The 25,097-nt window shown below is 32.9% G+C and overlaps 2 protein-coding genes and 1 long non-coding RNA gene across 32 annotated transcripts in view; 1 reads left to right on the top strand and 2 right to left on the bottom strand.

The window, feature by feature from the left end:
- Positions 1 to 1,574: 1,574 nt before the first annotated feature.
- Positions 1,575 to 2,493, bottom strand: LOC132058518 (uncharacterized). Its single transcript, XR_009415326.1, has 2 exons — positions 2,392 to 2,493; positions 1,575 to 1,862 (listed from the first exon to the last, which is right to left on the bottom strand). It is a non-coding gene; the product is annotated as an uncharacterized LOC132058518 (long non-coding RNA).
- Positions 2,494 to 16,039: 13,546 nt separating this feature from the next.
- Positions 16,040 to 25,097, top strand: part of LOC132057268 (UPF0481 protein At3g47200-like) — a 44,022-nt gene continuing 34,964 nt past the window's right edge. Inside the window, exon 1 of the mRNA XM_059449787.1 lies at positions 16,040 to 16,914. Coding sequence (XP_059305770.1) covers positions 16,145 to 16,914 — 770 coding nt within the window. The 5' untranslated portion in view covers positions 16,040 to 16,144. The remainder of the gene's footprint in view (positions 16,915 to 25,097) is intronic.
- On the bottom strand, positions 20,346 to 23,880 carry LOC132057267 (uncharacterized). 30 transcript variants are annotated; one of them, XR_009415107.1, is made up of 8 exons: positions 23,029 to 23,857; positions 22,890 to 22,938; positions 22,660 to 22,725; positions 22,458 to 22,533; positions 22,289 to 22,386; positions 22,056 to 22,167; positions 21,872 to 21,967; positions 20,346 to 20,541 (listed from the first exon to the last, which is right to left on the bottom strand). XR_009415107.1 is itself a non-coding variant. In XM_059449784.1 (6 exons), the coding sequence occupies exons 2-5, from the start codon at positions 22,564 to 22,566 to the stop codon at positions 21,927 to 21,929; spliced, it is 339 nt and encodes a 112-aa protein (XP_059305767.1). In that variant the 5' UTR covers positions 22,567 to 22,725; positions 22,890 to 22,912; the 3' UTR covers positions 20,346 to 20,541; positions 21,872 to 21,926. The 30 variants fall into 30 exon arrangements, 1 of the variants encoding a protein (XP_059305767.1); XR_009415100.1 differs by having other exon boundaries at positions 22,289 to 22,372; positions 23,029 to 23,853; XR_009415113.1 differs by adding an exon at positions 21,221 to 21,305 and having other exon boundaries at positions 22,061 to 22,167; positions 22,289 to 22,725; positions 23,029 to 23,869.

Raw genomic sequence — 25,097 nt, forward strand, 5'->3', positions numbered from 1 at the left:
GATGGAAATACTCCACTTGAGAAAAGCTCAACTTTAATAACAAAGAGATTCCTAACTTCTATCAACCCTAGGGAGCCTCCACACCCTTGATTCTACCAATTCTTGATGTTTGATCCTTGATTTTTCCCTTGGATATGTGTTGGTATGAGATAGAGAGAGTTCTAGAGGTTTTGAGAAAGTTGGAGAAGTGAGGAAATGAAGAAAATGAACTTTGGGTCCCTTTTTTATAAAATTAAAATTTTGCTCGTCGGGTGTTATACGGACACTTATATGGTCCGTATAACATTATACGGTCCTTAAAACATTATACGGTCCATATAAGTGACTGTATTTCACCATCAGGGAAATCATCTTTTCTGTTGGGTTATACGGACCCTTATACGGACCGTATAAAGTTATACGGATCGTATAAGTGGTCGTATAACTCCATTTTTCTGGAACTATTTCCGTCGTTTCGTTTGATCTTCAATCCTTATGGAACCTTCTTAACACTTGTTTAACACTTTATTAACAATCTAAGAAGCATTATAACTTTCCCTTAAGACGTTATCAAATCAACATTAGCTCGGTACTTTGCAACCCTTTCTATATATTAAGCCTTTCTATACATTAAGGACTATTTCAATTACATAGTATATACAAGGGACTCAAATAGTCCAACCCCATACATTGAGGACCATTTAATCGTTTTCTCCTCTAGTTTACATCATGTTATTTTCTATCATTTTTAGAGATTGCGAATTCAGATTTTTAAGTTTAATTTATTAGAAAGAAAAAGAAAAAGAAAGTATAAACGTTTTGGTGTATATGACCAAATCATACATCGAAGACTAAGCGAGGAACGCAACTACAGAACAACTCATAAGGAAGAGAATTAGGTAACTTAATTAACCTACCGGACCCAAAAAACAGGATACCATGCTTAATTTTATTTTTAAATATTTTTATTGTTTATAAAATAATAATTTTTTATAACAGTCCTCTCCATTAAAAAAAGTTTTCTAAATTAAAATCAATAAGAACTTATATAAAATCAACAATGTCATGAAAATTACACAAATTGGCTAAACTATCAATTGAAAAAAGGAAATTGGCTATCCAAATATAATTAACTATTATGCATTATACAAATTTATAAGCTTAGACATCATATATATATATATATATATATATATATATATATATATATATTATTAACAACATGTTGTACTAATCTCCCGATATTAGATTCTTTTTTCTCTTTTCTTTTTCATAATCTGTGTGGTTTTGATAAACATAATATATGGGCGCATTAAAAAGAACAAGTTGACACAAGTAAAATTTTGAAAAATGAAAAGGATATACATCATGCTAAATGAAGCACCTTGATATGATCTTTTATGTGTTTTTTTTTTTTTTGAATAAAAATCTGTATTAATCAAGTATTATGTATGCACATCCGCATAGATGTGTAGTTTGAACGAAACCTATTCAATGCGTACGTTATTCTCATAAGCTAAAATCATTCCTCTCGTGAGCAAAGAGAAACATAAATCATCCTTGAAAGTAAAAAAATTTAAAACTACAAATGAGGATTGATAATTAACTCCATAGCTCATTTATTCAAGACTTGAGTATGTCTTTAAGGGTTGATACATGTATAATAACCACTACATTGAAAATTTAATTTAATTTTCTCCGCACATATAAGTGCTTTAGAACTTTCAAATATTTAGTGGTTTTCAATGCAAATCCATATCCCTAAGTACAGTGACACTGTCCATCTCGGCACACGGCGGTCCATTCAAATGGATAACAAAAATAATAACAATCTTGCTTCTTCTTGCATGGTGGATTTGCTGCAATTTCCAAGCAAAACAAACCTGCAAAATCATAAAAGGTTCTTGTAAAAGAAAGAAAAAATATTTTTTCAGTTTAATAATCTGACATCCCAAATCAATTGGCACTCAAATTCAGATCTACGTCAGGTAGGCTCATTAATCGGGTAAATCTGGCCAGTGGCAAATCAAGAGTTTTGTTAAGAGTGTTCCAAACTAAGCAATATAATTTTTTATATGTACTATATATTTTTCTAGCGAAAGGTGCCCAACTGACAACCCATCATATTATGTGACTCCGCCACTGGCCCTCCCTACTGTATGATATCTTCATTCTTTGGCTCGAATTCAAAACCTTTTATTAAGGATGGAGACGCCCAAACATCCCACCGGTGGTTTAAAAAAAAAAAAAAAAAGAGAGAAAGAATGTAAAAATAATTAACTTGCATTGAATTTTGGTCTAACATCTAAAAATCTTTTTGGTCGAACATAAAAATCTCTCTACCAAAAAAAAAAAAAAAAGTCTAAAATGGCTAAAAAAAAAAAAAAGGACCAATAGAGATTAATTACACACCAATGATGGCAATTAGAATGACATAAACCAAGAACAATGTTGTAAAGCAAACGCTAGCCATCTCTTCAGATATAAACACAAGTTTTTCTGATGAATTTTTCTTTTAATTAACTTGAATCAAATTTTACTACTGGAGGTGTTTATATACACACTTATGGGGGCAACAAAATCTGATTTAGATGGGATTTGAGTGGAAAAACATTTATTGCCTTGAACTTTTTTCGATGTTGGTTAGTTATTTTGTTTTAGTGTAATCTGCCTCATTAAAAAGGAAGCAAATTGAAATTAATTAGAGTTGACCGTTTGATCAAGTTGTATACAAAATAACTAAAACAGAAAAGGGTCAAAAATACTACTAACGTGTGGAAAAATGACTCACAAATACCCCCATTCACCTCCTGATCTAAAAATACCCTCAATATATATTTTTGGCTCAAGAATAGCCCTCAAATGAACACTATTTTTTTGCGCGGATTGTCCTTCAAATGCACTGGTCTTCAATTTTTGCTCTTCGCCTAAAAAAGTGACCAAAAATACCCCGAGATTGTGGGTTTGAACTCCAACTCAGTAAAAAAAATAAAAAAAAAAAAATAAAAAAAATTCACAAGGCAAGGTTTCGTGAAACTTAGGCCTTTGTAGTTCCAAGTTAGGTCTTATAAGACATAACTTCAAAAGAGTTCTAAGTTACGTCTCGAGCAACGGATAGGGGGTAAAGTTTTGCCTTAAGGCATAACTCGTCTTACGATTTTTTTTTATTCTGCTGGGATTCTAATTTTTGCCCGAGTACGCCTTATTTGCTACGAAATTTCGCCTTGCAAATTCTTTTTATACTCTGCTGGGATTCGAACCCAGAATATCAGGGCATTTTTGGCCACTTAAAGTGCCTTCACAAAAATAAATCCATCACTTTTATACCCAGGAGAAACGAATTTGGAAAAATGATAGAAAAGAGAAGCTTCTATCATTTGTCAATACCATTTCTTCGAATGGACATATTTTTTTCTGTTTGTTCTGTTTTTTTGGCACATCCAACTATTGTAAAAAGGGAAACAAATTGAACTTTAGCATTAAGAAAACTCAAAGTTTATTTAGATATGGGTTTAATGAGCAAACTAATTAGGACAATTAGGACAAGCTTAGTGGTAGTTGTTTTCTTTGTATCAACAGCTTTTGCAAGGAATACACTGCAAATATTGAATGAAGATGGTATTTGTACATCTATGGTGAAAACTCAAGGCTATGGCTGTGAAGAAACTAAAGTATGTTCAAGATCGAATAATTAACTAATTTTAGTTGGTGATTATCTACATATATTAAAAGCACGAATAATTTTCGCTAAATGTTGAATGACCAAAATATCCTTATTAATTACTAGACGTTTGTGTCATACTGAGAAAAAAAATACACATATTCTACATATTTTCAGATGGAATATGTCAAGCTAGATATCTTTAACTCTATTAGACGTAGCTTAATACCAGAAATCTCAGCACTAGTGTAACCACCTTGTACATTATAACATAACGTAGATCCCACCCAACATGTGTTGGTGTTATGTTCTAACTTATTTATTGTGATCTTCTTATGTTTGCGTGCATGCCTTTTAAGATTTAGACACACTAAGCCAAACAAATTCAATTTTTAAAAATAATAATAAGTAACAAATATTGACACGTAGAAGAGTTTTGTGCAAGATGAACTTCATCTTGTGTTGTTTTTAGTACCAATAAGTGAAAAAAAAATTCAACCATGTATTGTCACTGAGTTATATCTTATTTAAAATTAATGTTAGGAAATAATAAGAAATAAATATTCTCAAAATTAATGTCCTCTTATTTATGTATCAATATTTTTATATTACTTACAAAAGGAATTTTGGAGTTTCATGCCCTTAAAAATTGAAACTCATCTTTTATAGTAATCCCAAGAAAATATTTTTATAATAAATCTAATAACAATAGCCATGAAATTGTTGGGTGTACGAACAAAGTACGATATTGATGGCTGGAAAGAAAAAGGAGCTACTTATAAAGAGTTAGATACTCTTAATGATGTGAGGCCTTTTGGGGAAAACCATGCGGGCTTAGCCCAAAGCGGATAATATCACATCATGTTAAGAGTATCTTTGGGCTGTTTAGCCCACCAACTAGTATCAGAGCCAATGATTTGGCAGGACGAGTATGAAAATGGCAGAGTGTGGCATGGGGCCCGACTTAGTGCCTTTGCCCGTCTATGGGCCGGTTTACAACCTTTACCCGTAGCTTTGAAGACGCACACACAGCTTTTGGGCTTTGGTGACCGTAAATACTCTGACGATGTGGGTGGCATACAGACATGTTGAATCTCTAACCCGTGAGTTATGGTAATGAGCCATGTGGAACTTAGTTCGAGGGGGAGATTGTTGGGTGTATGAACAAAGTACCACATTGGTAGCTGGAAAGAAAAAGGAACTCTACTTATAAGGAGTTGGATACTCTTAATGACGTGAGACCTTTTGGAGGAAACCACGCGGGTTGGCCCAAAGCAGATAATATCACATCATGTTAAGAGTATTTTTGGGCCGTTTAGCCAAACAGAAATTACGTATGCATAACATTTCTGCAGAAAAAAAAATTTCATTAAATAAAAAATGAATATAAATTCATTCATCTCAAGCTGAGGATATTTTTGCCCTATTGGAAGTCAATTTGCTTAATGAGGTGACAATGGTTGTATATTTAGTAAATATATTTAAGTAATTGTCTAATGTCTTGGCTATTATTTATAGCGTTTGGTAGAAGAGGAGTAGGGATTATGATACATCGTGTAAGGTATAATAGAAATATAGATCAATAACAATTGTTGATGCGACCATTAAGTTAGAGATTTTTTCAGTCAAATTGAAGGAGGGCAACATTCAAATGGGTACTGTATCAGTTTTTCATGAGGTTTGTGCTATTCAAATAATCGGATCATTGAGAATATTCATAGCACCATAATCAGAAATAGATACCTAACTAAGGGGTGAAAAATTATATTAAATCCGACACTATTTATTCATGATGTGTTGTTTAACAAATCAAAACTAGAATACATTATTGATCGACACCGACCCGTTATAAGCCTATAGCACTATTTACTTATAATGTGTTTTAAAATTATGTATTACGGTTAAATTTATTATCTTTAAATAAAGTTTTCAATTACTTGGACCATTTTATTTGGGCTTGAATTGCTTCCATATGTTCCAAGACGTTTTTTAGGTGTTGTTGTGCTTTGGTTCTTCCAGAAATTATTTTTGGGGTGATACATTTTTATATGATAAAATATTATAATTAAATAAATACAAATAACTTACATGCTTAGAGTGAAAGAAAGCTATTACTAATAGTTAATTTAATTTATTAAATATTCATTTTCTATTATGAGTTTGGAAAGACACATATTTTAAGAAATGATTCTTTTCTAATCAAAGGCGGGGTCGTCTTTTTAAAATTTCATTGGTAAAGCTTTTTATTTATAATTTTAGTTATGTTTTAATAGTTATATTTTAATAAATTTAGGTAACGGATATACCTCCTAGGATGTAAGTATGGGATTTCATAGTATACACACGCTTTGAATTTAAAAACAATAATTTGTATCCGAAATTGAGCATATTAAAAGTGTGGTTAGTGTAATTAATAATGCAAATAATTGATTAAGAATCTACCTGCGAGACACATACATAGAAACTAGTATTATACAAAAATGGACATTTTTTTATTTTGTTCTTTTTATTTTATTTGGTTCAATAGTGATGGATTTAAGTTTTTTAATTAAATAATTTATATGGCCAATCATAATAAGCCACGTGGCTTTTTAAAATTTGAAAAAGACATCAAGTTCGGGATGTTAATGTGAGAGGTAATTTTGAGCAAAAAAAAAAAAAATAGATTGAGAGTATTTTTGGATCAATAGGTGGGTGGAGGGTATTTGTGATTCTGTTTTCATACGTCAGGGATATTTTTGGCGTTTTAGTTGTCGTTTTTCAAAAATACTTAACAACATTGTTATTTATTAATAAGAAAAATATTTACAACTTTGTTAAATTTCTTAGAGTTCAATAAATATGTAAATTGGTCAAATAAATAATTTTTTTTAATTAAAGGTCAATAAATTGTTACATTTGTTGAAATAAAATTGTTAAATTAGATTGAAACTTGTTAGCATTTTTATTTAAAGCAAATTGATTTTCTTAAATATTTTAAACTTCGTGAGCAATTTATAAAAATTGTTCAGTTTGTGGTAGCATTATGAACAAAAAAATTAAAGTGTTGGACGCCCATTTGTCAGGTTGGGTTCTCCCTTTTTTTGTCGATTATTGTGGTTATTCACCGAACTCGATTGTGTAAAATTCTAGGTTAATCCCTAATATTCAAATGACATCAATTTAATAGTTCAAACTATCAAGGTTCATCTATGAAAGCAATTATTTTTAAATCCCATCTTCTTAAGGTTCTTGATGAATTTTCTTGAATGGTAAAATATTGTTGAAGTATACAACCTAAATCACTCTTGAATCGTCGTCTCTATTGCGTTACGATAGTGATGGGATAGGTTGTCTCGAGTTCGACATGAAAAATTACCCTTAACCTAAATCACCCTTAAATCATCATTGCTATTGAGTAATTGAATAAGATTGTTCTATCTTTGATTAGGTCTCAAGTTTGACCCTTGAATATGTGAAAAATTGATAGGGGGCGCTTCCCCCTTAAAATGAGGCATGCGGGACGTAATTTGATTATATTAATTGAGGCTCCAAAATAAATGTTGTAGACCGAGTGGAAGGAAAAAAAAAATGACTCACTCATTTGCTTCAGAGAAGAGCCAACTGAAAGGCTTATTCTATTCTTTCCTTGAAATTATTAAAGTGTAATTCCCTTCTTTTTTCTGAATGTGTCACACATGAATGCCCCATGGGCTGTTTCAGATGACTCTAAAATGTGGCCTATGCCATATTTTATTTTTATTTTAGAACCACATGTCAATTATAGGAAAATAATAAAATATATAAATACATTAATTACCTTGTTAACCTTATATATATTATAAATTATCAAAAAATATATATATATATATATATATATATATATATATATATATATATATTATATATATATAGTTATTATTGGCAAAGTTACTACTTTAAAGTTAAAAGAGTTAGTTGCCTGAATGGTCACTCAACTAATAGTAACTGATCATCAAAGTCACCTATTTTTTGTTTTTCAAAAGTCATCTAACTTTGTCTAGTTAGTTCTCGTGGTCATTTTAGTCAGAAATATTTTTTTTAATATTTATTTAATGACGTGTCAACTATAAATTTTTAAAAAATATATAAAAAAATTAAAATCGGTATTTGAATTTATTTAGGACCCAACCCTAATCCGACCCGCAAAAAAGCAGGTTTGGGTGTTGATTTAGAGTTTATGCAAGTCATGTAAGTAGTATTGTTCAAATTAATAATCTTTGAATCTAAAGTATAAATTTTCAAATGTATTCAGCAATTTTCATATGACAGTTCAACGGATTGCAAGGAGGTATTTTACAAATTTTAGATCTGATCCAATTTGGAAAGAGGGCGGATGCGGTCGGGTCAGGTATTGGTTTCTAACTAAACCCGAGTATTGATTTTAACTTTTTCAATATTTTTTATAACACTTACAGCTATCACGTCATTAAATCGTTATCGAAAATTATATTTCCGATTAAAATGACTATGAAAACTAATTAGACAAAATTAAATAATTTTAAAACACAAAAGAAAAATAAGTGACTTTGATAACAAATTACTATAAATTGAGTGATTATTTAGACAATCAACAAAATTAGAGTCACCCCTTTGCTTCAGAGAAGAGCCAACTGAAAAGACTTCATTCTTTCTTTGCCAACTGAAAAGACTTTATTCTTTCCTTTGAATTCCTAGAATGTGATTCCCCGCTCTTTTCTAAAAATGTGTCACACGCAAATGCCCTCATGGGCTTTTCAAGTGACTATAAAATGTGGCCATATTTTATTGGGAAAACAACGCCAAATACTTTTAAAATATAAAATAATTATTCGCCTCATGACCCTCCTAAACTAATTCCCTTCTTACCCAACCGGCCAAAACTATTTACCCGACGTACCCCCTAGGCCAAACTCCTTCCTTCATGATATCATCACAATATATTTATATATCATGATGGTATCATGGAGGTCTAAGAGAAAGACTGAAGTAGTCTTCTAAGATACCACCTCAGTATATTTATATACCACGATAGTATCATGGTTCCGAGGAGTGTTTCATTGAAGGACTAAAGCAGTCCTCCATGATACCATCACAATATATGTATATAAGGTGATGGTATCATAGAGGTTGTTTTTTCGAGAAAAGTATGTCTTTTTGAATAAATGAACATGCTCAACACAAGAAAATATATATTTGGCAAGAAAATTATTTTTGTTGCTATATATTGATTACATTTTTTTTTTGTTGCATAGATTTTTTCCGACGGCTGTAATTGCAACAACGTGCAACAACTTTTTTTTTTTTTGGCTGCCAAAAGTACTTTTTTCAACAATAATCAATACTATGGCAACAAAATTAAATTCTTTGGCAACAAAAAAGTTCTTTGCCAACAATAAAATTAAGTTTTTGCCAAAAATTATAATCAAAGGCGTGATCGTCTTTTTAAAATTTCATTGGTAAAGCTTTTTATTTATAATTTTAGTTATGTTTTAATAGTTATATTTTAATAAATTTAGGTAACGGATATACCTCCTAGGATGTAAGTATGGGATTTCATAGTATACACACGTTTGAATTTAAAAAACAGCAGGTGTATCCGAAACTGAGCATATTAAAAGTGTGGTTAGTGTAATTAATATTATAAATAATTGATTAAGAATCTACCTGCGAGACACATACATAGAAACTAGTATTATACAAAAATGGACATTTTTTTATTTTTATTTTATTTGGTTCAATAGTGATGGATTTAATTTTTTTAATTAAATAATTTATATGGCCAATCATAATAAGCCACGTGGCTTTTTAACTTTTGAAAAAGACATCAAGTTTGGGATGTTAGTGTGAGAGGTACTTTTGAGCAAAAATAAAAATAAAAAATAGATTGAGAGTATTTTTAGATCAATAGGTGGGTGGGGGTATTTGTGAGTCACTTTTCATACGTTAGGGATATTTTTGGCGTTTTTGTTGTCGTTTTCCAAAAATACTTAACAACGTTGTTATTTATTAATAAGAAAAATATTTACAACTTTGTTAAATTTCTTAGAGTTTAATAAATATGTAAATTGGTCAAGTAAATAATTTTTTTAATTAAAGGTCAATAAATTGTTACATTTGTTGAAATAAAACTGTTAAATTAGATTGAATCTTGTTAGCATTTTTATTTAAAGTAAATTGATTTTGTTAAACATTTTAAACTCCGTGAGCAATTTATAAAAATTGTTCAGTTTGTGGTAGAATTATGAACCAAAAATTAAAGTGTTGGACGCCCACTTGTCAAGTTGGGTTCTACCTTTTTTTGTCGGTTATTGTGGTTATTCACTGAACTCGCTTGTGTAAAACTCTGGGTTAACCCCTGGTATTCAAATGACATCAATTTAATAGTTCAAACGATCAAGGTTCATCTATGAAAGCAATTTTTTTTTTAAAATCCCATCTTCTTAATGTTCTTGATGAATTTTCGTGAATGATAAAATATTGTTGTAGTATACAACCTAAATTACCCTTGAATCGTCGTCTCAATTGCGTTACGATCGTGATGGGATAGGATGTCTCAGGCTCGATATGAAAAATTACACTTAGCCTAAATCACCCTTAAATCATCATCGCTATTGAGTAATTGAATAAGATCTTTCTATCTTTGATTAGGTCTCAAGTTCGACCCTTGAATATGAGAAAAATTGATAGGGGGCGCTTCCCCCTTAAAATGAGGCATGCGGGACGTAATTTGATTATATTAATTGAGGCTCCAAAATAAATGTTGTAGACCGAGTGGAAAAAAAAACAACAACAACGACTCGCTCATTTGCTTTTTGTTGTCGTTTTCCAAAAAATACTTAACAACGTTGTTAGAAGAGCCAAGCTGAAAGGCTTATTCTATTCTTTCCTTGAAATTATTAAAGTGTAATTCCCTTCTTTTTTCTAATGTGTCACACACATGAATGCCCCATGGGGAATTTTCAATTTTCGGATGACTCTAAAATGTGGCCTATGCCATATTTTGTTTTTATTTTTGAACCACATGGCAATTATAGGAAAATAATAAAATATATAAATACATTATTTACCTTGTTAATCTTATATATTATTTATCAAAAAATGTAGAATATATATATATAATAGTCATAAAATAATAATAATAATAATAATATATATATATATATATATATATATATATATATATATATATATATATATATATATATATATATGTAGCTATATAGTTATTATCGGCAAAGTTACTACTTTAAAGTTAAAAGAGTTAGTTGCCAGAATGGTCACTCAACTAATAGTAACTGATCATCAAAGTATATATATATATATATATATATATATATATATATATATTAAATATGTAGCTATATAGTTATTATCGGCAAAGTTACTACTTTAAAGTTAAAAGAGTTAGTTGCCAGAATGGTCACTCAACTAATAGTAACTGATCATCAAAGTCACCTATTTTTTGTTTTTCAAAAGTCATCTAACTTTGTCTAGTTAGTTTTCGTGGTCATTTTAGTCGGAAATATATTTTTTTATATTTATTTAATGACGTGCCAACTGTAAATTTTTAAAAAATATATAAAAAAATTAAAATCGGTATTTGAATTTATTTAGGACCCAACCCTAATCCGACCCGCAAAAATAGTTTGGGTGCCGATTTAGAGTTTATGCAAGTCATGTAAGTAGTACTGTTCAAATTAATAATCTTTGAATCTAAAGTATAAATTTTCAAATGTATTCAGCAATTTTCATATGACACTTCAACGGATTGCAAGGGAGTATTTTACTAATTTTAGAGCTGATCCAATTTGGAAAGAGTTGGATGCGGTCGGGTCAAGTATTGGTTTCTAACTAAACCCCAGTATTCATTTTAACTTTTTAAATATTTTTTATAGCACTTATAGCTACAAATTATATTTTTGATTAAAATGACTATGAAAACTAATTAGACAAAATTAAATAACTTTTAAAACACAAAAGAAAAATAAGTGACTTTGATAACAAATTACTATAAATTAAGTGATTATTCAGACAATCAACAAAAAGAGAGTCACTCCTTTGCTTCAGAGAAGAGCCAACTGAAAAGACTTCATTCTTTCCTTGCCAACTGAAAAGACTTTATTCTTTCCTTTGAAATTTCTAGAATGTGATTCCCCGCTCTTTTCTAAAAATGTGTCACATGCAAATGCCCTCATGGGCTTTTTCAAGTGACTCTAAAATGTAGCCATATTTTATTGGGAAAACAACACCAAATACTTTTAAAATATAAAATAATTATTCGCCTCATGCCCCTCCTAAACTAATTCCCTTCTTACCCAACTGGCCGAAACTATTTACCCGACGTACCCCTTAGCCCAAACTCCTTCCTCCATGATATCGTCACAGTATATTTATATATCATGATGGTATCATGGAGGTCTAAGAGAAGGACTGAAGTAGTAGACCATCTCAGTATATTTATATACCATGATAGTATCATGGTTTCGAGGAGTGTTTCATTAAAGGACTAAAGCAGTCCTCCATAATACCATCACAATATATGTATATAAGGTGATGGTATCATAGAGGTTGTTTTTTCAAGAAAAGTATGTTTTTTTTTTAATAAATGAACATGCTCACTACAAGAAAAAAAAATATTTGGCAACAAAATTATTTTTGTTGCCATATATTGATTATTGTTGCAAAAAAGTACTTTTGGCAACATTTTTTTTTGTTGCATAGACTTTTTCCGACGGCTGTTATTGCAACAACGTGCAACAACTTTTTTTTTTTTTTTTTTGCCAAAAGTACTTTTTGCAACAATAATCAATATTATGACAACAAAAAATTAAATTCTTTGGCAACAGAAAAGTTCTTTGCCAACAATAAAACTAAGTTGTTGCCAAATATTATAATCAAAGGCGTGATAGTCTTTTTAAAATTTCATTAGCAAAGCTTTTTATTTATAATTTTTTCTGAGGGTACGAAGTAATGTGAATATGGGCGGATAATTATTTTGGTTTGAGGGGACACACATTGTCACACCCCAACCTTGGTAAGGCGTGACTGGCACTCGGCACCCTATGGGAACCGAGCGAACCAAACTGTAACTCACGTTTTCTGTATCTCGAAAGGCAACATAAGACCAAGGTACCATAAATCATACGGGCACAGATAACATACTTACGTCTTCAAACTAATCTCGAGTGCATGTGCCGGTAAGGCCGTCCATAATAATGATACTACATAGCATAAGTCGAGATGATTACATGACATCTAACTGTACATATCTGTCTACGAGCCTCTACAGGAGTACATGATATAAAGTGGCCGGAATAGGGCCCCGCCATACCTATGCAAATGCATATGCAGCCATGCTGACTCACAGGGCAACTCCGAAGCAAGTGGAGTGCCATGACTCTACCTGCTGAGCTGGTATCCTTACTGAAAGATCTGTCAAGCTGTATCTCAAGACCTACGGGCATGAAACGCAGCGCCCCCAAAGAAAGGGGCGTCAGTACGAGCAATGTACTGAGTATGTAAGGCGGAAAGTGCAACAAAATAGCCATTTACTAAAGAGAAGAAGGATAAGAATCAACCTGGCATTTCTGAACTACCGATGGAAATCTAGCATATGTATACATACCTCTTCATCTTCTTGCAGTCTTTACTAGGTCTGTATACCCTACCATGACCCTGGTTACCTTACCATCAAACGTTATCCGAACATGTGTTGCGGCGTGGAACCCGTTCCATATATGATACATGTTTCTCTATACTCTCGCATGCTTAACTATATCTAGGTATAGTGCTGGCCTTCTGGGTCTCTATCTTACTAATCATCCTGTAATAACTGCCCAACTAATCAGTGGTAACTACCCGACCGGCCGTAGCACGGTGGTAAATACATATCTACCCAACTGGTCGTAGACCAGTGGTAAATACATAACTGCCCAGCCGGCCGTGGCTCGGTGGTAATAGCTATCTGCCGAGCTGGTCGTAGACCAGTGGTAAATATAATCAACATCATGATCAAACCTCTACATGTAACCTCTATGCACTTCTCATGGCCGCCATTTATTCGCTAATGTCCACATAATCACATAAGGCTTATAACACATCTCTGGGCAACAACATATAGATACATGTGCTGTGGAACGTGCAGCCCGATCCAATCTCTCATATAGAATCCCTTTATATAATTCTAGTACTCATTCCTTATCTATTCACTTCTAAGCTCTTCTCATGACCATCAATTATCTGTCAACACTTATATTGTCATATAAAACTCATAAGCATATTTCTAGGCCCGTAAGACTTCTTCCTGCTTAACTAAACATTAGCCAAATCCTGAGATACATCATAAGTCTCTCTTCTAGCACCAAATACCTCATTAGGGATCCTTCGCTAGCACTCTATTCATGTCCCACAAAACATTCCTTAAGACACATTCCTAAACTCATTGGATTGTTATTATTATGGAACTATCGTCATCGCTATATCTCACCATGAGGGAACAAGTATCATAAGGTGAGATCAATCACAATGAATAATTTCAAAGGTCATAAATAAGCTCAATAATATCATAAGGGTCATGAGATTCATAGGCTTCTAGCATTTGTGGAAGCAATGATATTATAGATATAGTACAAAGGTTTATAACAAGGAATCATGCCTTTAGAAAGAAAGGGTTTAGCCTTACATACCTTTCGGTCTTCTTAGTCACCCAACGTTTATTCTCCCAAGCTCATACGTCTACATATAAATCATTCATACTATCATTAGACTCATTGCCACACACTTGTCTCAAGCATTTAAATAAAAACCTTTTTAGAATCTGCCGAAATTCGGGCAGCATCTCCCCTGTTTATATGCCTAGCCCGAAATCATAATCCAGCAACTAACAACAATAACAACAATACCAACATCAACCACAATATTATCAATACCAATATATTCCATAAAATATCCCACACGACATTTGTCCAATTTTTCCACCAATAAATCCACTGTACAATTATTCAACAACTCTACTTCCGTAAATAAACTTATATCCATATCAATAAGGAGAGATTCATACCTTATTCCCACTAGTACCGCGATATCTCCAATATTTGCCTTGAATTCCAACCAAGATGCACCGCAATATGATAGTATAATCGTAACTACGCGCTGTTCGAACTTAAGTCCAGAGATTATACTTAATTCGCATTAAAATTTTGTGGTGGAAAGGTTGGGAGAATTTTCTAGAGAGTTTTGGATATTTTGAGAGGTGTTTTTGGATGAAAAATGAGGGGTAAAACCCCTTTTGTAAGGTGCTAAAGTCGGTTCGGTACTGCAGGACTACTGTAGCAGGTACCGGTGGCGGAGCCAGAAATCATATTAAGGGGTGTCAAACAATATAGATATGTCACAACGCAAGTTTGAACATGCGACCTTAGAAACTTTTCGCAACCCCTTAACCGTAGTACTAAGCCTTCAACTTGTATTAAGGGGTGTCAATACTACTATACATACCTATAAAACCAAAATTTCACCTATCTATATAATGTAATTTTTCGGCGAAGGGGTGTCGCTTGACACCCCTAGGGCAAGCGTAGCTCCGCCCCTGGCAATTACGTAGCAAATGCTAGCCATCGTAGCACGTTCTTTATCGTAGCACGCATTTCTGCTCTGTCAGCCTAACTTGTAACGTCCATAATTCTCTACTCCAATGTCGTATCGATGAGCGGTTTGTTGCGTTGGAAACTAGACTCGACGAACTTCATTTTAGGCTTTTGCTTTGCTTCAAAACTTCTCATATACTAAAAGATATTCTTTCTCAAAGTTGGACCAAAATTGCCCCTCATATTTTCCATAAAATCCAAGGTCTCAATAGCTTATTTCTTCAACTTTATTTGGTCGTGAGACTTCCCGGTACTCCTCATATATCACTTTATCCATAAGTATTCCTAATAATTATATCATTCCTTAAACCCGAAAGACGGCTCATCTTGATCATAATTCCACGCACTTGTACTTAAACTTAGCGAACGTTCATCTGGAAGTATGGGGTGTAACACACATGTTCTTTTCCCTATTTTATTTCTATTAAAGAACCACATGGCAATATATTAAGTATACAAAAAAAAAAAATCTACCTTAACTACCTTGTTAACTATTCAATAACGAACTTTCTTTGTCTCAATTTATGTGACACGCTTTCTTTTTTAGGCTATCTCAAAAAGAATGTCATATTTTTATATTTAAAAATAATTTAATTTTATGAGATGATTTGCAGCTACACAAATATGTAAAGTTTGCCATATACTTATTGGCAATGTCAGTATTATTGTACCTACTTGAGTTGATCTCAATTCATTTCTTAAAATACTTAAATTGACCTCAAAGCTATCCTTGGATATGAGAATTTATTCCCTCATTGTTTTTCTTATATAGTAGGAGTAATGGATTTGGATTTCCAAAGAGTTAAAATATATAGCTCACAAACCCAAACTTGTGCACTCTCTAGCTAGTGGACCAGATATGAAAATTAACAGTGTCAACATCGATGAGGTTGTCCTCCAAGATTTGTGCAAGCCGAGATCTTCCTCGGGTGGACGGAAAATTCAAAAAGTTCCATCATGTTTACGAGATGAGAACAAGGACCATCTTTACGTTCCAAAGATTGTTTCTTTTGGGCCTTATCATCATGGAAACCCAAAGTTTCAAATTACGGAGGAATACAAATATAAAGTGATGCACCGCTTGATTCCAGGGGACGATGACGTGGTTAATATTTACAATAGTTTTCTTGTTAGCATCAAGGAAATCAGAGATTGTTATGTTGAAGGTTCTACGGACCGTTATAGTGATGCTGAGTTAGCTCGAATGTTGCTCCTCGATGCGTGTTTACTTTTGAGCTTTATGCTAGATATCAGATCTGCTGTTAGTGCACTTGACCTAGCAACAATATATGCAATTATAGATGATATATTATTACTCGAGAACCAAATTCCACTCTGGATTCTCAAGAGGTTGGCCACCTCGATATTTGGTGATGGTAATATTATTGCACAAGATATAAATTACTCCTCCTGGAAGGAATTGCTTGGCAAGTTCTGCAAGAAATTGGTTTTCTCCGTGTTTGAAGAGGCAATTATTGAATTAGGGAGTAGCGATGATGATTGTCTCTATCTTTGTGATGATGATTGTCTTCATCTTCTTCAACTTTTTAGGGAAGTATATGTCTCTGGTTACGATACTGGACGGCGTAATGCATTACCCCCGTCAACCTGCTTCCAAAAGTATTTCAGGTATGTCCTCATTTTTGGCAGAACCTCTGTCCCAATATAATGAAGGGGAGCCTTAGCGTAACTGGTAAAATTGCTGCCATGTGACTAGGAGGTTACGGATTCAAGCTGTGGAAACCGTCTCTTGCAGAAATGTAGGATAAGGCAGCGTACAATATATCCTTGTGGTCCGGCCGTTTCCCGAACCCCCCCTCGCATAGCAGGAGCTTAGTGCATGGGGCTGCCATTTACCCTTTGTCCCAATATAATTTGAATTTCAAGAGTCAAAATATCTTAATCTTGATTATGAATTTTGACATAAAATCTATAAATATTTTGAAATATATTCGTCAAAAGTACTATATAAGTCACAATACTTAACAATTTAAAGGCATATGAAACAGTTGTGGTCAAAGAAAAACTCGCTTGACTCTCGAATCTAAATGCCGCTACATAAATTGTTACACGGTTGTATTTATTTGAGGATAATTTCAGAGATCTTTTTTGAGGTTTGGTTTTATTATACAAATCTTTTTTGTGGTTTACGATATTAGTCTTAACTAAATCCCAATGTCCGTGATTAATTAAATCGTGCTTTCAATATTGTTGTGACATGGAGGAAACATACCAACGTGATTATTTTTGAAAATTAAATCAAGGGACATAAGCTAAATATTATAAACCACAAGAGAAGTTTGTGTTACTAAATTAAACTTGATGAGAAATCTCTAAAATTACCTTTTACATAATAGAATATGTTTGTCTGGTTTTAACAAATCACAATATTAGATCCTTAATTCTTTAACATGATGTATTTCCATCTTTTTGTTGTCACGTACATCTTTCGGATGAGCCAGACTTTCCAAAAAATAAAGAAGAATTAGTCGTATAAACTTGTTTCGGTCAGTTAGAGACCTCAAATCAAAAGGTATTTTGTGTAAGCCAAGTAGCCTACTAACTCTCAATGGAATCAAATTCAAATCTTACTACTTGTTTCCACAGCTCGAGCTTCCACCTTTACTTATCGACACCGACAACATGGTAATGTATGCGAACATGATAGCTTATGAGACGAGCAATATTGGCATGTCAGGAGCTCGTTATCAGATAACAGATTACGTCAACTTTGTGAAATCGCTCATAATAAGCGCTGAGGATGCCAAAGAACTACGAGAGCAAGGAATACTCTTCAATGGTTTAGGAACAGATAAGGAAGTCGTCAAAGTGTTGCAAGAGATTCCCTCTGGTCCTTTACTTTCCTTTGGTAGCTTTTCGGAAGTCGGACGGGAAATTCATCAACATACTAGCAGCACAAAAAGAATATTTTTGGCAGAGTTGTTTTGGACTCATTTTAGTAGTCCATGGTCATTTATGGCTTTGTTTGTAGCAATTGTACTACTTGGCTCAACTCTTGCCCAAGCCTATTTTACTATCTATCCAAGGAAGTAATGGATTTATGTAGCCACTAATCTATATTTACTTTGGTATTTGGAATTAATAAGCTCCATAGTTTTTTCTTCTTTTCGTTGTTTGTATTATTTGTTTTAAATGGCTCTTGTAGCTCGTGCTTTTGTTCAACAAATATGGTGATCAATAAAGTTGCATAATATTTATCAATTTGAATCTTATTTTGGTCATATGCAACACCCACATATATGGGGGAAATGACAGACGAAATTGTTGGGAACAAACCCGCCACAGAAATAGTATTCACAATATTTATTAGCGGAATAATAATATAGCACCGTGATACGGTTAATCAACAAGAATAAAAAAGAGTGATAATGACACCAAGATTTTTACGTGGAAACCCGAAAGGGAAAAAACTACGGGTCGAGAGGAGCAACTGATATCACTATAGCAAGGATTTTACACTTTGTAGGTCTAAGTAAAATACTCCAAGGACTACTACATGCTCAAAAGAAATAACCCTCTTTTATGATTTTTCCCACCTCACTACAATATCGCTCATACATTCTTTATTTTTTTCTCATAGACTATTTCTCTCTCTATGAGAAATCAGTTCATGATTTAGATTTTAGAGTTTTGGGAATCAACATTGGTTGGTGCTTATTTGTCCATGTTAGTAATAGTATATATCAAGCAAGTTATTGTCATGAACTTGCCTTTTGTACAGAATCAATTTAAGTAAACTTTAAATATTTACTTATTTAATTGAGGTATCTCTTTAATCTTGATTAACTGATACAAATTTGGTTTTTATGATCTGATAAACAATCAAACGTATTTGCATATTCCTACTAATTGATGTTTTTCCATCCTAAACCCTAGTTCATGAAATTCAACCAAGAAAAGACATTTCTATATTTAAACAATGATTTTCAACTCAATCTACACCCCCAAATAATCATATTAAACTCGTATTTAAAAATAGGGAAGATATATAACCTTTTGGGTTCAAAACCCTATTTTCAAATTTCTTGTACAGATTCTTGAGGAGGTTAGTTCTAGCCAGAGACAAATTTAGGATTTCTATAACATGGTTGCACCACTTAAAAAAAGGAGGACAAAATTTAAAGTGGGAATTGATCCCTAATGCTCTAGGTAATTAATTTAACATTGAACCCAGTGCACCGTTCAACCTTTTGGAGCATGGGTGTCAAATGTTAATATTATATCAATTCTTAAAAGATATCTAATTTTACGGGAAGACCATAGGTTCACGTGCCCCAAAATTAATACTCCCTCCATCCCATATTACTTGGTAATACTTTCCCTTTTGCACATAATCGCTTCAGAAATTATAAATTAAAGAAGTATTTCACTATCTTACCCCTATCTCTATCCAATAAATACATTCTAATCAATATTGACTGTTTTCAAGAACATTTAATACTAAGGGTAAGATGAAAAAGATTTAATTAATTTTATCTTGATTTTGTAAATGAACTAGTAATTTGGGACATGTATTTTTAGTAATATGGCTAAGTAATATGGGACGGAGGGAGTATGTAAATTCGCCCCTGGTTCTAGGCTTCTAGCAATAGAATTATGTTATTCCACTATTAGAGCACCAAGAAATGTTACCTCAAAGTGTAATTATGGTACCAAACCGAGATATGCTCTCTCTAGGATTCAATACCCAAAGTTTTCAAATGTATTTTTTGCTTGAAAGGTCCACTTATTCGACTCATCTACAATGCATCTAATGAATGTAAATATTTTTGGTTTGATTTTAACCAGAATAAAACTTACAAGTAAATTATTGTGTTTCAGGACTGTGTTGACCTTGTAAAGGTAGTGTATTGAATCCTCTAAAACTACTGTAGTGTATGTGGTTTCGATAAACATAATATATAGTAGATGGCCCGTGTCCGTGCACAAAGACGGGCTTTGCCTAACCTCTTTGTACAAAAGAGGTCCAACGCTCAGAAAGGTAATTTCATACTTTGTTTTAATTGTTTAGTGGGATTCCCAAAAAGAAGGAAGCAATATCATCAAGCTGAATAAATATTACATAGCATGCTTCACACTACTACATTCATTTACATTCTAGAGCTTGCTAATGAGAGACAAAAACAGTTGTTCATGCTCATGTTGGTGGTCCTAATACAAGAACTGTGCCACAATTGGACAAAATCTGGTTCTTAACAATTGGAGTCGACCTTACATACCTCATCTGGACATCCACTGAAAGAAGAAAAAACCAAGCATTAGAATCAAAACATAACATACCAAACTAAATCTAAGATGATAAATGCCAAAGTAAAAGAGAGGGCTAGCCTTTTGTGATGTTAGTATACATTCAGTTGTCGGCAACAATTGTCACATTAATTGCTTAAATTAATTATATGAATGAAAAAAACATTTCTCTCAAATCATTGTTTGTGTCACTTGCACATTGATGCCTGTAACTACAAGCAATAGTGTCAATGTCCTCCTCTGTTTCCTCAAAAAGTAGCAAGTAAAAGATTTACATCGCCGTCAAGAAGTAATTAAACTCCAATAAACTTCCTAGTTATACACAACTTAAAAATATATCCTTTCTATATTTGGAAAAAGGCATGGTGACATGATTCACCAAGACATTATGCGAACACCAGATTTTCGCCTCTAAACATGTAGAGGAGCAATTCTTTGTCATTCTTCATCCGGTATTACTTAAAAAGAGTTCTTTGAAAACGTTCATTATCAAGTTTGCCAGAGAACCATGAGGTTTGAAAGTACAATGAGGTTGTGAAAATTTTGAGCTCAACAGTAGAAAAATAACTTAAAAGTCACATGCATATTGCAGCTAGAAGTAATTTGAGATTAGCAAATAAGAAAAAAATACATATAATTATTGTAGGAGGAACTAATAGAGATGTACCTCTCTTATTTCTGTACTATTGGATCATACAAATTTTATGGATCCACTCCATTGACAATGTTATCTCGCAGTCTTTCATGCATAGCTGTTCAAAGAAGGGCAGAGTGCATGAAAAGAGAAGACCTAGCTAGCTTGATAATGAAATTATAGAATCTTTAATTGTCGTATTTGTCTTTAGTGTAGGTCGCATATAATAAATTATCAATCTTCCTATTTTAGTCTACAGAACCTATTGCAGCAAATTGAGTGGGGCATATTTGGTTAAAAGCCAACGATCTAATCGTATGTTAAGTGAACATTAAGCTCATGTAACAGGCTCTTCTCAATGCTTGAATTCTATTTAGCAACAAATGATGCAATGACTCGGTCAATTCTTATGGCAATGAAACTTGCAAAGAAATCCTAAAACATGACTTTGGACATAATACTCATAAATATAGCATCATCTAGGTGAAGGATGTCAGTACAATAACACTCAATAAGAGAGAGAATGCCTTGTTGAAGATGAAATGTCTCATACTCTTTTTGAGAAGGTTAAAGAGTATTATAAAATGTCTTATACTCTTATTCTTGTTATAATTTTCATTCAGAATTATGAAGACTGAAATGAAGGAAGAGGTGTTTAGTGAAGGGAAGAGAGATCATTATTACCTTGTTTGATGATTTTGATTCTTTGATCGATCATTAATCCAGGACTATAGCACGCTTAGATACCAGCTTTTCTCAGAGATCTAGCAAGTCCAAAGTCTTCAGAAATAAGGTTTTAGAGTTGCCAATTATCAACCTTACAGAAATATTTGTACACAGGACACAATTTCTGACAATTAGTTCTCACATTACCTTAGATATGGAGAGCACAAGATCAAACTTGGGACCATTATAGTGATGCCTGGTCTGAGAGCATCCTCCTCGAAAGGCTTAGAGAGTTGTATAATGTGGCTTCTCACCTAAGCATAAATGCATGAAACACAAGAATCAAAATAAATACTCTGGAATACCTTAGAGGGGAAAAAACTTCTGATTCAATTTTTTACGAAATAAAAATAAATTATGGATTCATATATTTACCAAAGCAACGAACCTTGATTCTTCTTTGCACTCTTTATCTTCCCAAGCAATGGGATCAATATTAGAACCTCCAAGACTTGCTGCCTGTGGAGAAAATTCTTAAAGAAAAAGTTCAGGGAGAGATTTTATGCTGCCAATGAAGCATGTAAGAAAATTATAACTTACATACCAAATAAAGAGGAGAAAATGAAGGAAGAGATGTCAACTTCAATGGGTGGGAGGATCTTGATTTTGGATTCTACAAACTGAATACAATAATCAGTGAGCGAAGCAGTCATCTCTTGCACTACTCTTTAAAACAGCGACACGTGCTTTATTGTAGAGTGAGTTGGGGTACATGAAGAAGTTTTTTGTAAATGACTAAAATATACTTGTTCGTCCCATCCAAGAATAAAATTCCCATTGCTTCAGCAAAAAGGTCCATTTGTGGCCTTTATCTGTCAGCAAAGTAACAAATCATACATGGTATCGAATGTTTACACAAGCCATGCCAACTGATTAGTCTACAAAATGAGGCAAATTAAATGGATCAACCAAACAATTAGTCCATCAAACAAACAACTTCATCTAGAAGTTTAGTAACAAAAGTTAGCTGACTAACCAAAGGTCACAACTTCGAACCAAAATACTTGCAAACAAATTCGTGAAACCTTCAAGTGAAAAAAGACAAATAAGTTTTGATTTTAATTACCTTCATTCCAGAAAAGCCAAAAAATGATTGCAAAAGGGACTTGGTTAACCTGTGAATATTTATATGTGTTTTAAATGATACACATATTTCTGCATAATTTGCATCCCAGGCTCACTAAAAGGGGCAGTCCCAGGATTTCTGGATCATAATCCTGAAAAGGAAAGATCAAAGGGGCAGAGAGAGTTGTATAAGCACATAGCTGCATTAATGTATAAGCACATAGCTGCATTAACTTGAACTGGAAAACACAAGCATATACACAAAAATCTAGTAAAATGATGATAATTTTAGTACGAAGTGCAAATATTACTTTAGCACCACCAAAATGGCATAAGCAACAACCTTACAATAGAAAAAACATCAAATATTGGAAAGCTTACCTTATATAAAAACAACATGGTAATCAGAAGGGAGAAGACAAAAGACAAAGAGAAAACATTGAAGAATAATCTTAGAACACTCCAAGAATTTAAGGTTGTGTTACCAGAATAAACAACTTTAGACATTTTTCTTGGTTCCTCAAAAAAAGTAGCGCCGAAATGGACCAAAATCAGAAATTTAACCATCTTCTCCCATCCTTCAACGTGCTGCTGAGTTCGAAGGTAAGAAATGAGGGTAAACAGACAACAATCACCTATTCCTTGTACTTACACATTGAGATGCTCAACAACCAGAATTGTAGCAGACGCCTACTACTTTCTAAATCATGAACGAATTACGACACTTTGCAATCAATTTCTAAAGTAATTCTCAACAAAATAGAATTCAGTGCACTTCTAGTAATTCTCAATGCAATTCTGATATGTGGAATCGCCCAAAGCTTACTCCCATCTGCTGTAAATTCTTTCTTTTTGTACAGTTCTTTAATCCTTATCTCTTTATCCATACCAAGAAGTTGATTGATCCAATGAGGTGAAGATACATATCAATTAACTATGGTTGAGTGAGATAACTCTTTGTTCAAACACATGTCATGCATTTATTGGCTAGGTGTAAACACTCGGTGCGGGTATGTTTTTACTGCTAATAAGAGTCAGATGACTGCATTTACCCTTCAATCTAGCCTCACGACAGTACAACTACCGCTTTCCACCCAACCTCTTTTTTTCTCCGCTTTTGTTTCCAATTTTCAAACTTGTGAGAAGAGCAGTTTGCTTGATAGTCAGTTCAATATCGAGCAACTCAAGAATTGAACATAAAATTAGATAGTAAATGGTAATATTAAGAGAAAAGAAACATTGTATAAAAAGTAAAAGTACAGAGCTAGTTAAGAAGAATGACATACCTGCTAAGGAGGGACTGATAATTAACTTCTTCAATCTATTTGTTGTATTCAATGCAAACAACAGAAACTCTGGTTTTGTACGAATTAACATTACGGACATGGGGAAAAATACACTTGTAAGGAGTAGAGATTGGGTTGATTAAAAAAGACGAACATCATTCATCTAAGGAAATATGATCAATATTTATACTCCCTCCGTTTCAATTTATGTGAACCTATTTCTTTTCGTTCATATCAAAATAAATGATCTTTTTCCTAACTTGGAAACAAATTCACTTTATGAAAATGATTTACAACCACATAAATATTCAAGACTTATTTTGAACCACGAGTTTCAAAAAGTCGTCACTCTTTCTTAAATGTAGTCTTTGGTCAAATGAGTTCACATAAATTGAAACGGAGGGAGTATAAATTACGTACGGTAGAGTTACACTCAAGACCAACTCTATGCATATAAGTCGAGACCAGATTGTTTAATACACTCAAAAGAAATAACTACATTTTAAGAGTTTCCCACCTCACTACAATATCGCTTACTGCTCTCTATTTTTTTACACGTACTATTTCTCTATCTGCAAGAAATTAGTTCATGATTTAGATTTTAGAGTTTTGGGAATCTACATTGGTTGGTACTTATTTGTCCATGTTAGTTATAGTATATATCAAGCAACTTATTGTCATAAACTTGCCTTTTGAACCGAATCAATTTAAGTAAATTTTGTTAGGTTTTTGAGTTTTCCCTTCCTATGTGGAATTGGATTAATAAAACCCAATCAATTTAGACCAGGCCAATTTTATCCAAAATTTCCTCTATATATAGGATTAATTTAGGT

Source organism: Lycium ferocissimum, chromosome 5 (genome assembly GCF_029784015.1).
Source record: "Lycium ferocissimum isolate CSIRO_LF1 chromosome 5, AGI_CSIRO_Lferr_CH_V1, whole genome shotgun sequence".
NCBI classification, from domain to species: Eukaryota; Viridiplantae; Streptophyta; class Magnoliopsida; order Solanales; family Solanaceae; genus Lycium; species Lycium ferocissimum.